The sequence below is a fragment of the Rhinatrema bivittatum genome, chromosome 11 (assembly GCF_901001135.1).
Source record: "Rhinatrema bivittatum chromosome 11, aRhiBiv1.1, whole genome shotgun sequence".
NCBI lineage: Eukaryota > Metazoa > Chordata > Amphibia > Gymnophiona > Rhinatrematidae > Rhinatrema > Rhinatrema bivittatum.
Window position 1 is genome coordinate 55,659,000 of NC_042625.1, and position 13,988 is coordinate 55,672,987.

General features: G+C 41.4%; 1 protein-coding gene across 5 annotated transcripts in view; it reads right to left on the minus strand.

Annotated features, from left to right (window-relative positions):
- PRKAB1 (protein kinase AMP-activated non-catalytic subunit beta 1) overlaps positions 1–13,988 on the minus strand; it is a 51,812-nt gene that overhangs the window by 23,779 nt on the left and 14,045 nt on the right. For all 5 annotated transcript variants that reach the window (XM_029619727.1, XM_029619728.1, XM_029619729.1 and 2 more), the window contains one exon: positions 10,630–10,796. In XM_029619727.1, coding sequence (XP_029475587.1) covers positions 10,630–10,796 — 167 coding nt within the window. The remainder of the gene's footprint in view (positions 1–10,629; positions 10,797–13,988) is intronic.

Below are 13,988 nucleotides of genomic sequence, written 5' to 3' on the forward strand. Positions count from 1 at the left end.
ATCGCCATGCTCGACATCTCCGCCGCTTTTGATACTGTAAATCATAACATCCTTATCAACACCCTCGTCAACATAGGAATCACAGGTACTGCTCTGGCTTGGATTAAATCCTTCCTCCACAACCGTACCTACACAGTACTCACTGACAATTTTACATCCCCTCCTGTTAATCTTGATTGTGGCGTCCCCCAAGGTTCCTCCCTCTCCTCCACCCTATTTAACATCTATATGATCCCCCTCACAAACTTCCTCTCCAACCTTGGTATCACACACTTCATCTACGCCGATGATGTGCAAATCCTTATACCCTTCACAAATTCTGCACTCACTGCTATCCAAAAATGGAACACCATCCTCGCTTCTATAAACCAACTCCTATCTGACATGCACCTAGCCCTTAATCCACAAAAAACTGAACTCCTCCTCATCTCCACCAAACATGCATCCATACCCATACCCTTCCCCTCCACCCCCCTAACTTTCTCTCTGACACAAGAAACCTGGGGGTCATAATTGATAACCAACTTACCTTCAAACCATACATCAAATCTATTCTTAGCAGCTGCTACTTCAAACTTCAAACCCTGAAAAAACTTAAACCCCTCCTCTACTTCTCTGATTTCCGCACAGTACTTCAATCTATAATTTTCTCAAAGATTGATTACTGTAACGGACTCCTACTTGGTCTCCCTGCTTCCCACATCAAACCTCTCCAACTCCTCCAAAATGCCACTGCACGCATCCTCACTAATGCCAAAAAGAAAGACCACATTACTCCCACCCTCATTAATCTCCACTGGCTACCCATTCATTCACGCATTACCTACAAGACCCTTACCCTCATCCACAAAAGTATTACTAATGAACATTACAACTGGCTAAACCCCCCCTTCCTCCCACGTACCTCTACCAGACCCACCCGATCTTCGCTCCGTGGAACCCTTTTTCACCCCTCTATAAAATCCACAAGACTTATGTCCACCACCAAACGGGCCCTCTCCCTAGCAGGCCCTTCCCTCTGGAACTCCATGCCCCTTGACCTTTGTACCGAAACCTCCACACCCACCTTCAAAAAGAAACTCAAAACCTGGCTCTTCCTCCAAGCATACCCCCAATCACAATCTTCATCATCCCTTACAAACATCCTCACCCAACCGCCTACCCCCACCAACACCCCCTCTTCAGGACATACTCCCTGCACCCACCCCCCCCAATGAACTTCAAAACTAAAATTTCAGTTAGTACCCACCCCTCCCCCCCAATCATTGTTCCTCTGCGCTTATACTAGCCTGTAAATAATCTATGTGTTTATCACATTTTCCTCAAACCCCTGTACATACCTTTCCTCATGTATCCTTTTCCCCCTCCCCCCTCCCTCTCTCTTTGTCTTGTCTACCTATATACCTCTCCTCCCCACCTATTTATCTTGTTTATTGCTATGTTACTGAGTTTATTGTTACAAACTGTTCTTTGTAAAGGCTTTGCCTATATATCCTTGTTTGTAAGTTATCTGTAAACCGGCACGATGTGCAAACGGTTGCCGGTATATAAAATAAAATAAATAAATAAACCATGTTTTTACTGTAGTTGAAGGAGAGAGAGAGTTTTTTTTCCAGGTGTCTGAGAAAGGCATGATGAATTGAATGTCGTCCGCGTAAATTTTAAAGCAGAGATCTAGACCTGACAGAAGATGACAAAGGGGTAATAAGTATATATTGAAAAGAAGTGCGGAGAGTGATGAACCTTGTAGGACTCCGAACTTTGTTATATACCATTCAGATTTTGAAATTCCTATATTGATGCACTGTGGTCGTTCTGTTATGAAAGACGTAAATCACTGTAGAACTGTTCCATTAATACCAATCTGTTTGAGATCAAGAAGCAGAATGTCATGATTTAAGGTGTCAAAGGCTGCTGAAATGTCAAGTAGAACCATTATATAATCTGTGCTTGAATCGAAGCCTCTGATTATTGTATCGAAGGATGAAAGAAGTAATGACTCTGTACTATGACCTTTCCTAAAACCATGTTGACTAGGGTGTAACAGACAGTTTTCTTCTTTGTAATTCTATTGTTCTTCCTGCTACAGCTCTTCTCCTGTTCTCTGCAGTGCTGCTCAGTTGCCATGTGGCCACCCCTGAACTATTACTACTTCCCTCTTCTACAGCACTACTCGACATATGTGGCACTGTACAAAAACAGAGACAGTCCCTGCTCATCACAGCTTATAATCTAATCAACAAACATACAGGACAAAACAGAAATGCCTGTCCTCTATTTTTGTTTTTTTTAATGTATTTAGGAACATAAGACTTGCCATACTGGGTCAGACCAAAGGTCCATCAAGCCCCGTAACCTGTTTCCAACAGTGGCCAATCCAGGTTACAAGTACCTGGTAAGATCCCAAGAGGTAGATAGATTCCAAGCCGCTTATTCCATGAATAAGCAGTGGATTTCTGCAACTTTACCTTAATAATGGTTAGTGGACTTTTCCTCCAAGAATCTATCCAAACCTTTTTTTAAATGCAGCCACACTAATAGCTTTCACCACATCCTCTGGCAACAAATTCTAGAGGTTATTTATGTGTTGAGTAAAAAAATATTTTCACTTATTAGTTATAAATATATTACCTAGTAACTTCGTTGTGTGTCCCTTGGTCTTCATACTTTTCAAAAGAGTAAACCATTGTTTGTTTACTTGTTCCATTCCACTCATTTTATAGACCTCATATCTCCCCTCAGCTGTCTCTTCTCCAAGCTGAAGCATCCTAACCTCTTTAGCCTTTCTTCTTAGGGGAATCGTTCCATACCCTTTATTATTTTGGTCACCCTTCTTTGTACCTTTTCTAATTCTGCTACATCTTTTTTTGAGTTGTGCTGACCAGAACTGCACACAATACTCAAGATGAGATTGCACTATGGAGCGATAGAGGCATTGTGATATCCTATATTTTTATTCTCCATTCCCTCCCAATCTCTAGCAGTCTATTTGCTTCCTTGGCTGCTGCTGCACAGTGAGCAGAAGATTTCAACATATTTTCAACTAGGACACCTAGATCCTTTTCCTGAGTGGCGACTCCTAATGTGGAACCTTGCATTATATGGCTATAATGTGGGTTACTCTTCTCCGAGTGTATCACTTTGCACTTGTCTAAATTAAATTTTATTCTTTGTGTACCCAGTTTTGCAAGGTCCTCTTACAATTTCTCACAATCCTCTTGTGATTTAACTACTTTTAATAACTTTGTGTCATTGGCAAATTTAATCACGTCACTCATACCCATTTCCAGGTCATTTATAAACATATTAAAAAGCAGTGGTCCCAGAACAGATCCCTGGGGCACTCCACTATTCACTTCTCTCCACTGGAAAAATTCACCATTTATCCCTACTCTCTTGCATTTAACCAGTTCTCAATCTACAATAGGACACTGCCCACTAACCCATGATTCTTTAATTTCCTAAGAAGTCTCATGAGGGGCTTTGTTAAATACCTTCTGGAAATCCAGATACACTATATCTGCCGACTCATCTTTATCCAATATAATGCCGCAGCCCTACCCCCAACACCTACTCAGGGTAACCCTGTGGTCACTTGGAGGGTCCTGCCAAAAACTGCTCAAGCCCACCTGTTCCTACACTGGTAACCTCCCACCCATCAACTGGGTTCCTGCTTAAATCTTGGCAAACTCTTCAACCCCAAGCTATCCCCTGGTGGTTTCTAGGGACAATGGGATCACACAGTTCCTAGCAAAACACCCACAGACCAAATACACAATATACCAGGATCGCTAATCAGTCCAGACAGACAAACTAATAAGTTTATTAAGAAAAAGTAGGAACAGTGATCGGATAAAAGATTTAAACTGCCAACAAACAGGTAAAACAACAAGGATTATACAGCAAATGTTAAATGAACACTTTTCATTACTTAACTAGTACCTTGGGAGGTCAGGAAAAGGCTGCTCACAGGAGCTGAACAGGGCCTTAGCACAAAGATCCATTCCCTCTGTACTCCCAGCCCAGACTGGAGAGTTCCAGAACCCTCAGAGCAGGTTCTCTGACTGCAGGGCCAATCAGGGCACACAGTATTAAGTTAGCTTTCTGACCAATGGCAATGCAGGGCGTTTCAGTCTTACTACACTCTTTAGTTACGCTTTAAAAGCTCAGCCTTCACTATAACATCATATCGTTACTAAGTTACCCATGTAAGAATTAAGTTTTATATTGTTACCACGTTTTCTTTGTAAGAAATAAGAAACCTTACGCTTATTTCATTTTCTGTTCCCTGTAAACCGATGTGATATCTTTGATCTAATGTCGGTATATAAAAATGAATGAATAAATAAATAAATACACACACTCAGAGCTGCTGGGATGTGTATGTTGATCAAACCACCTTCAGTCAAGGCAGCATCCCTCTACTTAGACTACAGTGCAGAGGTCACACATGCAGGTCAGCACACAGGAAATGAGCTCTCTTGGAAAAAAAAGTGTAACAGGGCAGAACAGACTACAAAGCATGCAAAACCCCTGTTTCACCACAACATGTTTTTTAATGCCCTCAGACGTTTAGGAGATTGCTGAGGCAAGACTTCCCTTGGCTAAATCAATATTGGCTTTGTCCCATTAAACTATGCCTTTATATTTGTTCAGCAATTTTGTTCTTTATGATAGTTTCTACATTTTGCCTGGCACAGTTGTCAGGCTCTTTGGTCTATAATGTCCTGGATCACCCCTTGATCCCTTTTTCAAAACTGGCATTACATTGGCAACCCTCCAATTTTCAGGTACCACAGATTATTTTAATGCTATTTTACAAATTTCCAATAGCAGGTCTGCCATTTCATTTTTCAGTTATTTCCGCACACTGGGTTGTATATGTCATCTGGTCCACATGATTTGCTACTCTTTAGTTTGTCAATTTGCCCTAGTTCATCAAGATTTGTTTCACGTCCTCATTTCTGGCATGAGTATCTTACATCTTTCTTCAGTGAAGACCGAAGCAAAGAAATAATTTAGTCTCTCTGCTATTGTTTTATCATCCCTAAGTGCCCCTTTTCTCCCTTGATCAAATGATCCAACTGTCTCCCTTGCAGGCTTTTTACTTTGAATATACCTGTAAAAATCTTTTTATGAGTTTTTGCTTCTACAGCAAGCTTTTTTTCATATTCTCTCTTTGCCTTCCTTATCAACGCTTTGCATCTAACTTGCCAGTGCTTATGCTGTTTCCTTCATTCGGATCCCTTTTCCATTTCTTGAAAGATGATCTTTTAGATATTATAGCCTCTCTCACCTCACCTTTTAACCATGCCAGTAGTCATTTAGCCTTCCTTCCACTTTTTCTAATACATTGAATATATCTGGTCTGGGCTTCCCAGATGTTTTTTTTTTTTCAACAGCATCCATGCCTGATTTAAACTCTTAACTTTTGCAGCTGCTTCTTTCAGTTTTTTCCTAACCATTTTCCTCATTTTATTATAGTCACCTTTTTGAAAGTTAAATGCTGTCACAGTAGATTTCTTTATTGTTCAGTTATTAAGTCAAATCTGATCATGTTGTGATCACTATTGCCGAGTGGCTCCAACACTGTTACCTCTTGTACTACATTCACTAAGGACAAGGTCTAAAATAGTTTCCCCTCTTGTTGGTTCTTGTACCAGCTACTCCATGAAGCAGTCATTTATTTTATCCAAGAACTTTACCTCTCTACCTTTCCTGCTGAGGGTAATGGAAATAAGAAAATTGGTTCTTACCTGCTAATTTTCGTTCCTGTAGTACCACGGATAAGTCCAGACTCCTGGGTTTTGCCTCCCCACCAGCAGATGGAGACAGAAGTTTGACAGACTCTGCCCTATATCCTGAGGTGCCACCTACAGTCCATCAGTATTTCTCTGTCTCCAGCAGATGGTGGAGGTGCAAAAAAAAAAAAAAAAGCAGGAGCAGGTTTGGAATTTATTGGACAAGCATCCTCCCAAGAATAAAGAGACCATAAAGCATAAATAGAAACATGCAGACGAAAACTGAACTGGCCAGAGAGACTGTATGCAGTGTAACAAAGGAAGAAAAAAGAGAAACTTCACCAGTCCTCAAAACAAATCAAGAAATATAAAATCAATAGCAGTAAAACCATACTAACAAAAAGAACAGGATTTCAAAACAGCTGGTGAATGGAATATCCAATAATTAAACACTCGTATCAAAAATATCTAGATACCAATAAAAATAGTAAACACACATACCAATAATGAAAAATAAGGATAATAAATGCTTTGCTCTAGATACCTGGGAATGTTTGATACCTAGGTGCCCTGAGATTTGTTTTGAATTCGCAAGAGGTGGGATGGTTTGCTTGCAACTTTCTCCTCTGACACACAAGCTCTCTCTCAATCACACATATACACATGCTTTCTCTCTCTTACTTACATAGGCTCTCAATAACGCACATATACACATGCTTTTTCTCTCTCACTTATGTAGGTTCTTAATCACATTTATACACATGCTGTCTTTTCACTTACACACACACAGGCTTTCAATCACACATATACATGCTGTCTCTTTCTCTCACAAACATAGGCTCTCACATACTCAAATGCTCTCTCACCTCCACCAGCTCTCAATCACACACAGGCACACATGTTCTCTCTAACTTATACACACAGGCTCTTAATCATACATACACATGATCTCTCTCACACATTCACGTTCTCAATCATACACTTACATTCATGCTCTCTCACACACACAGGTTCTCAATCACCCACTGACAGCCACCTCTCCTGGGTTTCCTAGGGTCAATAGCGTGTCCCTAGCACCTATTTGACCCTAGCGTTTCCTTTTTAGCGCGACCCCTCATTTAAATACAGAATCGTATCTTTCCAGATTTGGCAAAACCAACGCAAATGCGAAGGAAAAATTTTATTTCATTGCGCCCAAAAGTGCTTGCACTAGGAGGTACCTATATTTTAAGGTACCCCTGCAGGTGCATAGTCAAACTTTTGGGGAATACTTATGTGTTCTTTAGTCCGGAACAACTTCAAGCCTTTCTAGAGGCACGAGAGCAGACCCCGCAGCCCATAGAGCTGGATCCAGTAAATGAATCTGATGTTTAAACCCAGCCTTACTTCTAAATTGTTTCTTATGTTCTCCTTTTATTCTTTTCCTCCTCAGTTACCTACGAAAGGTAGAGATTGTGAAATTTTGTCATGTTTCAATATTTAATTTTTAAATTTCAAATAAGAATTTCATGTAAAGAACAATTTCTCAATCTCTTGTGATTCTATGCAAATTACTTAGTATTTTGTTTTGAAAAGATGATAAATAAAGATTTAAAAAAAAAAAAAAAAAAATACAGAATCGTGTGCCCAGGAGAGCGGGCGCTCAACACTGAGCACCCATTTTCCCACGTACCTTACAGAATTGGCCTCTAAGTTAGTTATTATTAAACTATTTGCTATTGGGAGAAGGGTGCTGCTGTGTTCCTAGAGGAAGGCAGGGAATGTATAAGAACATAAGAAATTGCCAAGCTGGGTCAGACCAAGGGTCCATCAAGCCCAGCATCCTGTTTCCAACAGAGGCCAAACCAGGCCACAAGAACCTGGCAAGTACCCAAACACTAAGAAAATCCCAAGCTACTGATGCAATTAATAGCAGTGGCTATTCCCTAAGTAAACTTGATTAATAGCCATTAATGGACTTCTCCTCCAAGATCTTATCCAAACCTTTTTTGAACCCAGCTACACTAACTGCATTAACTGAATTAAGTAAGTGGAACTTCTCTCTGGGAGGTTTAAAGGGAAATATTTGGCAATTAGAGATTAGATACCTATGTTGATCTTTTCTTAGTGGGGTCCCTGCTTAATTTGACATTAACTCTTTGGAAGGCTTCTCTTTTGAGTTATGGTATTGGGATAAGTTTTCCTTGATTGAGGTTGAACAGGATGTAGGGAGAGGTGAATAAAGGATTCAGCAGTTGGTGTCCAAAAAGGCTGAGCACTGTTGATTATTGTTATGAAGGATAAAGTTGCACATGTCATTTTTGTGTGCTTGAGAAGATAGTGTTATCAGATTTTTTACTCCTCAGGTACATCCAAGAAAAATGGGGTAGCAATACTGATACATAAAAATGAGCCAATCAATATGGAAAGTGTGCATGCTGACACGGAAGGTAGACGTGTTGGTTAAAGGCCAACTGTGGGGGGACAACAATGGTTATGGCTTCAGTCTATGCTCCTAATCAGTATGATCATACATTTTTTGTGAAGCTCGTATCAGATGTTATGAATATGTGAACAGCCCCTATAATTTTGGGGGGTGATCTTAAATTGTGTGGTGGATCCTATATTGGACAGGAATTCCTTTTTTGTGATAGATACATGGTGAGTTCTTCATCCGTAAGAGAAGGATTTTACACACTAACCCAAGAATTGATTGTGTCTTAATTTCAGAGTAGCTATTTACTTGAATAAATAGTGCATCGATAGAAAATTTGGTTATTTCAAACTACTGCCCAGTGAGATGTTCATTAATTAGGCAGTCAGATAAAAGTCAAACTTTAAATGGCACATGGCCTTATGGTTAAATAAAAACCCAAATTTTAAATTTCTTTCTCAAAGAGAAATGGAAGTTGATTGAACTGCATAAAGCTAACCCCATACTATTCTGGGAATCTACAAAAGCTGTTAGAAGAGCAATTATTGTCTATACTATAGCTAGGGAATAAAATTGTATCAGGATATTTTGGAATTAGAGAAGCTACAGTACTGTAAAAAGCAGGTCAACAGATGAGTAATTAATCCATTTTAAGGAAGTGCAAAAATTACTGAATGATCTACTTGACCAAAAAGCTATGCATTCAATATTTATGTTCAAACAAAAATTGTTCCAACACTGCAATAAGTCAGGGAAGATGTTAGCAAATCTTGCTAAAGCCCAAAGAACAATTATATTTATAGGGGGAATTAAAATTGAGCATGGAAAGCTAGTAACTACTTACAGAGATAGGAAATGTATTTAAGGAATTTTATAAAACATTATACAGGTGCCCATGGAAAAGTAGCCTGCCTACAATGCACTGGAATTGGAGACGGGCTACTTTTCCATGGGCCACCCTGTATAAAGCCGAAACCGTAGACATTGAAAATAGGGATACATTTATGTTAAAAATTCACACACCTTGATTGTCAGCAGAGATGCTATCCCGATTAAATCGGCCAATACAGAAAAACAGAGAGAACACATCCTTCAAGGGCTTCCCAATTGTAAATCACCAGGAATGGATGGCTTTCCAGTTATGTATTAATAAGATTTTAAAGGGTAATCTGGTAAAGCCATTGCGGGATTTATTTGAAAATATGATCCAGAAACAGGAACGGCTGGAAAGTATAAAGCTGGCAGCAATAACAGTACTGCCTACACTGGGCAAAGACCATACAAACCCTGCTACTTATAGGCTAATATCCCTTTTAAACCAGGATATAAAAATATATGCTAAAGTGATTGCCAATAGGTTAAAACTGTCAATGCCAAAAATATTACCAGAACAAACAAATTATGTCCATGGAAGGAAGTCTTCTGATAACATTAAAGGATTAATATTATCAGTAGAAGCCTGCAAACAACATAGCTACTTAGAACCTTTGATAGTCAGTTCTGACGCGGAGAAAGCTTTTGATCAGGAGGGGCTCTCAAGGTGGTATTGAAGTATGGTTTCTTGGATCACATTTATGAGTCTATAATGTTATTAAGGAACCAAAAGCCTAAATAAGTGTCAATAGTTCCTCATCAGAAGTTTTTGTACTGGAAAGGGGATACAAGGCAAGGTTGCCCACTATCCCCATTGTTATTTATATTGACGTTAGAGAACCTCTGGTAATCGGACTGCAACAGGACGAGGAAATCGAAGGGATTAAGATTGGGCATGCTAAGCAGAAAATAATGCTATTTGCCGATGATATATTGTTGACTGACTCAGGCTCATGCAATTCTGCCAAAGGTTTTGGTGGCTATAAAAATTTGGCAGTTTTTCTGACTTAAAACTAATTTAACTAAGTCAGAAGCATTAGAAATTGGGGGACTCACAGTCTGAATGGAGTGGGTTCCCTCTAAATATTTAATAGCTGAATCTGTCCACTGTAGTTTTCTTCTATATTTTATCTATACCAACCTGACAGGAGTCCACTCTAGCTTTTGATCTGTGCTAGACTTAACATTGTTTTACAATTCACATAATACCTACAAACAAATTATAAGGTCCACATTCAAAAAGAGTTTGCTGGCTAAATACATATTTGTACATACATCCAGCTAAATTCCAGCTGGCTAATAAGGTAGGGACGTTCTGAGGACGTAATTGGGAGGAGTTGAGTTAGCTGGCTAAGTCTGGTTGGGCCAAAGAGCTATCGTGAAGTCAGCCGGCTGTATTCAATGTTGTGGCTGCACTATTGAATATACCTCCAAAATTTGCTGGATAAGTTTTATATGGCCCTCTATTTGTGAATTTTCTTTTAAGTGGGACACAACTGGAATTCCAGACTGAGTAACTGTCATTGTCAATGTATTTCATTACCTAATAAATAAAATAAACACTAAAATATGAAAATATTGCCTGTCAGCCTTCCTTTTTACCTTCTTATCAGAGGAATCTTGCTCCAGTTGTTGAAGGACCCTGACAAATAGATCTCTTTACCTCCACCAGTCCAGCGGAAAACCGTTGGGCGAGCTTGAGTGGGAGCTTTTTCATTCACTTCTAGATCCTGCTGCCAGGCCAGGTATTCCTCTTTTTCCAATGGAGCCTTAAAATACATTTAATTTGAAATATTTATGACTTGCTTAGCTAATAACCTAAGTGAGTTACAATCAGACAAAAAAATCAAAACATATAAAACAGAACACAATTATAGCTTTCCTATATGAGCAAATAAACTAGTCTGCTAAATAATGAAGACCTACATTCAGATACTTATCACTTTCATAATCAGTGACTGCTGTTGTCATAAGCCTCCACAAACATGTATGTTTTTCATTTTGTTCTGAAGGCTTTCAAATCTACTTGGCTAATCTGGAACCACTAGAAGCACCTGTCCCATGTGTCCTTCGATCTTCCAATCACTCTGCCCAACATGGGCAGGGAAAAAAAGCATACCGAAGCTTGTCTTCCGGCCTCTTCTGCTTGAAAGCATCGATGCCCAAGGACTGAAGAAGGGGAGGAACCTTAGCATTGAGTGATGTCGCCAGCAAGTTTATAAACCATAGGCCCCAGCGGCCCACTATGAGCTGGATCACTTCATCTGACAATTCCCTGGAACCAGACAGTCTGCTTAAAAATCAGCTCTTACATTGTCTGTTCCCGCAATGTGGGAGGCGGAGATTTCCTGAAGATGTACTTCTGCCCATTCCAAGAGCTGCACTATTTTCTGCGACACTGCTGGCTCTTGATGCCTTCCTGACAATTGATGCATGCCACTGTCATCACAGTGTCTAACATTACCTGGTGCACTTGACCCTGCCAGCAGTCAACACACCGCAAGCATGCCAACCGTATGGCACATGCTTCCAGATGATTAATGCTCCAGAGAGACTCCTCTGCAGTCCAGCACCCCTGCACCATCAACTCCTGACAGTGGGCCTCCCAACCGTGGATGCTCGCATACATCGTGAGTACCAATCAGTCCAGTATTCATAGGAGAATGTCCTTCTTTAGATGATCCACTTTCACCACCACTGCATTTGGATGCTAGTCTTCACCTGTAACTGAAACCATATCAAGACGTCCTGACTGTGGACTCCATTGTGCCAGCAGTGTGCGCTGAAGAGGATGCATATGCGCCCTTGCCCACGGAACCACTTTGAGGGTGGCTACCATCAACCGAACACTTGCAGGTAAGACCATACAGCTGGGCGAATTGCTTCTGTCAATAGCCAATAGCTTCACCTGTGCTATCCATTTCTGACTGTGGGCCTCAGTCAAGAACACCCTGCCTTGCTTCATGTTGAAATGAACAAGACACGCCCAGCATCTGAGTCGGTTGTAACTTGCTCTTGAACAAGTTCACTACCCAACCTAGAAATTGCAGCAAGGAAACCACCTTGTGAGAGGCCTGAAGACTCTCTACGTGTGCTTGGCCCAAATTATCCAAATGTCTAGGTGCGGCTGGACCAGAATATCATCCTGTCGTGACACTGTTGCTAACACCACCAGGACCTTGGAGAAGGTCCTGGGCGTGGTGGCCAAACCGCAAGGTAGCACTCAAACTAATAATGGCACCCCAAAACATCGAACCGCAGAAGCAATTATGCTCCAGCTGAATCGGAATATGTAGCTACACCTCTGACAAATCCAGAGACGTAAGAAACTCCCCCAACTGTAATGCCATTATCACTGAGTGTATGGTTTCCATGCATAAACAAGCCACATGCAATGACTATTGACTTCCTTTAGGACCAGGATGGGCAAAAGGAAACCACCTCCTTAGGTACAATGAAATAAATGCCCCTACTTTCTTGTGACTTAAGCACTGGAATCATGACCCCCTGCTCAGGGGCCTTGAAAATGTAACCTCCATTACCAGCCTCATTTTTTGAGTCACAGGGAGACACTATGAAGTCATCTCAAGGAATGCAGAACTTCAGAGCATGACCGTTCCTCATCACCTCGAGAAGCCACTGGTCTGCCATGACCTTGATCCACCCCCGATAAGAGGAGTCAGGCAAACCCCTATCTCCAGTTCTAGGAGGTGGGTCAGCATTCCGTCATTGAGGGGGATTGGGATGCATCATCATCCAAGCCCATGCCCCGTCTGGGCCGAAAGGACCAAGACCTACTCATAGGTCAAGCCCTCTGAGAAGGCGCTTCTCTATAGAATCAAAAACATTTAAAACCCCTAGCACAGCAACTCATGTTGAAAGAGCACGGCGGCTGCTTTTAATCCTCTGTTAAACAAGGAACTTGGGACTCACCCTGCTTATTGGCATTTACTCTAACTCACTCCCAGAACAAGAGTGATCTTTTAAGGGCAATCTTATAAGATTAGACTTTGAAATTGTAGCAGCTAACCAATCTCAGTCACAGCTGACACGTGGCTGCTAACACCAAAGCCGCCTCTCTGATAGAGAAATGGACCAAGAAGTAGCCCGCATCTGCCAAAAAGGTGGCAACCAGTTCCATCGCTGCCCTGGTATTCAAACCAGTCTCAGACTTCCTGAGATAGAAGCACACAAGTGCAAGCCACCAGGAAGCAGCAAGAGGCTAACCAATTCATTGCCACCACCTCAAGGCTCAAGGATAGCCACAACTCTCCTATCCTGCTCATTCTCCGATGCTGCTCCACCTTCTGCAGAAAAGATAGTCTTCTTAGAGACTGCACATAGCAATACATCCACTTTCGTAAAACGCCACTGCTCTCTCTCACTGTGGTATGCAGGGAGTACAGCCCTACCAAGGCTCATACCCCTTTAACATTAGTTTCCAGAGCTCCCCATTCAAGGCACTAAAAAATTCTTTGGCTCAGACATGGAACCAACACCTGACATTGTCAGTGTCTAGGAGATCAGAGCCAGCAACCTATCTTTATGACTCCAAACCCAGAGGAAGTTCTCTATCCTCCAGGGAGTAAGGATCGCCCTAGTCATCGGAGCCAGCGGGATTCCCCCATCAGTAGAACCCACAGCAGGCCAGGACTTACTCCAATGCTTATCCACAGAACCAGACTTGTGGGATTCTGCAGCCTGCACTCCTGAACTTCCAGGTTTGACCAGTTTCACCAAACATTAGAAGGGACTGCAGCCCTTGAAAAAAATTCCACCCAAGAAAAAATGCGAAAGGATCCATACCAAAACCAGGGGGTGTGGGAGAGGCGTCCACTGAGAAGTCCTCCCCTGCTGAAATTCCAGTTAGGGGAGCCTCAAAAGCAGGTGAACTTCTGACAGTTCCCCCTCCGGTCCCATTCCTGCATCCTGCTAGGAAGGGCCAGGCTCAACCAAATCCA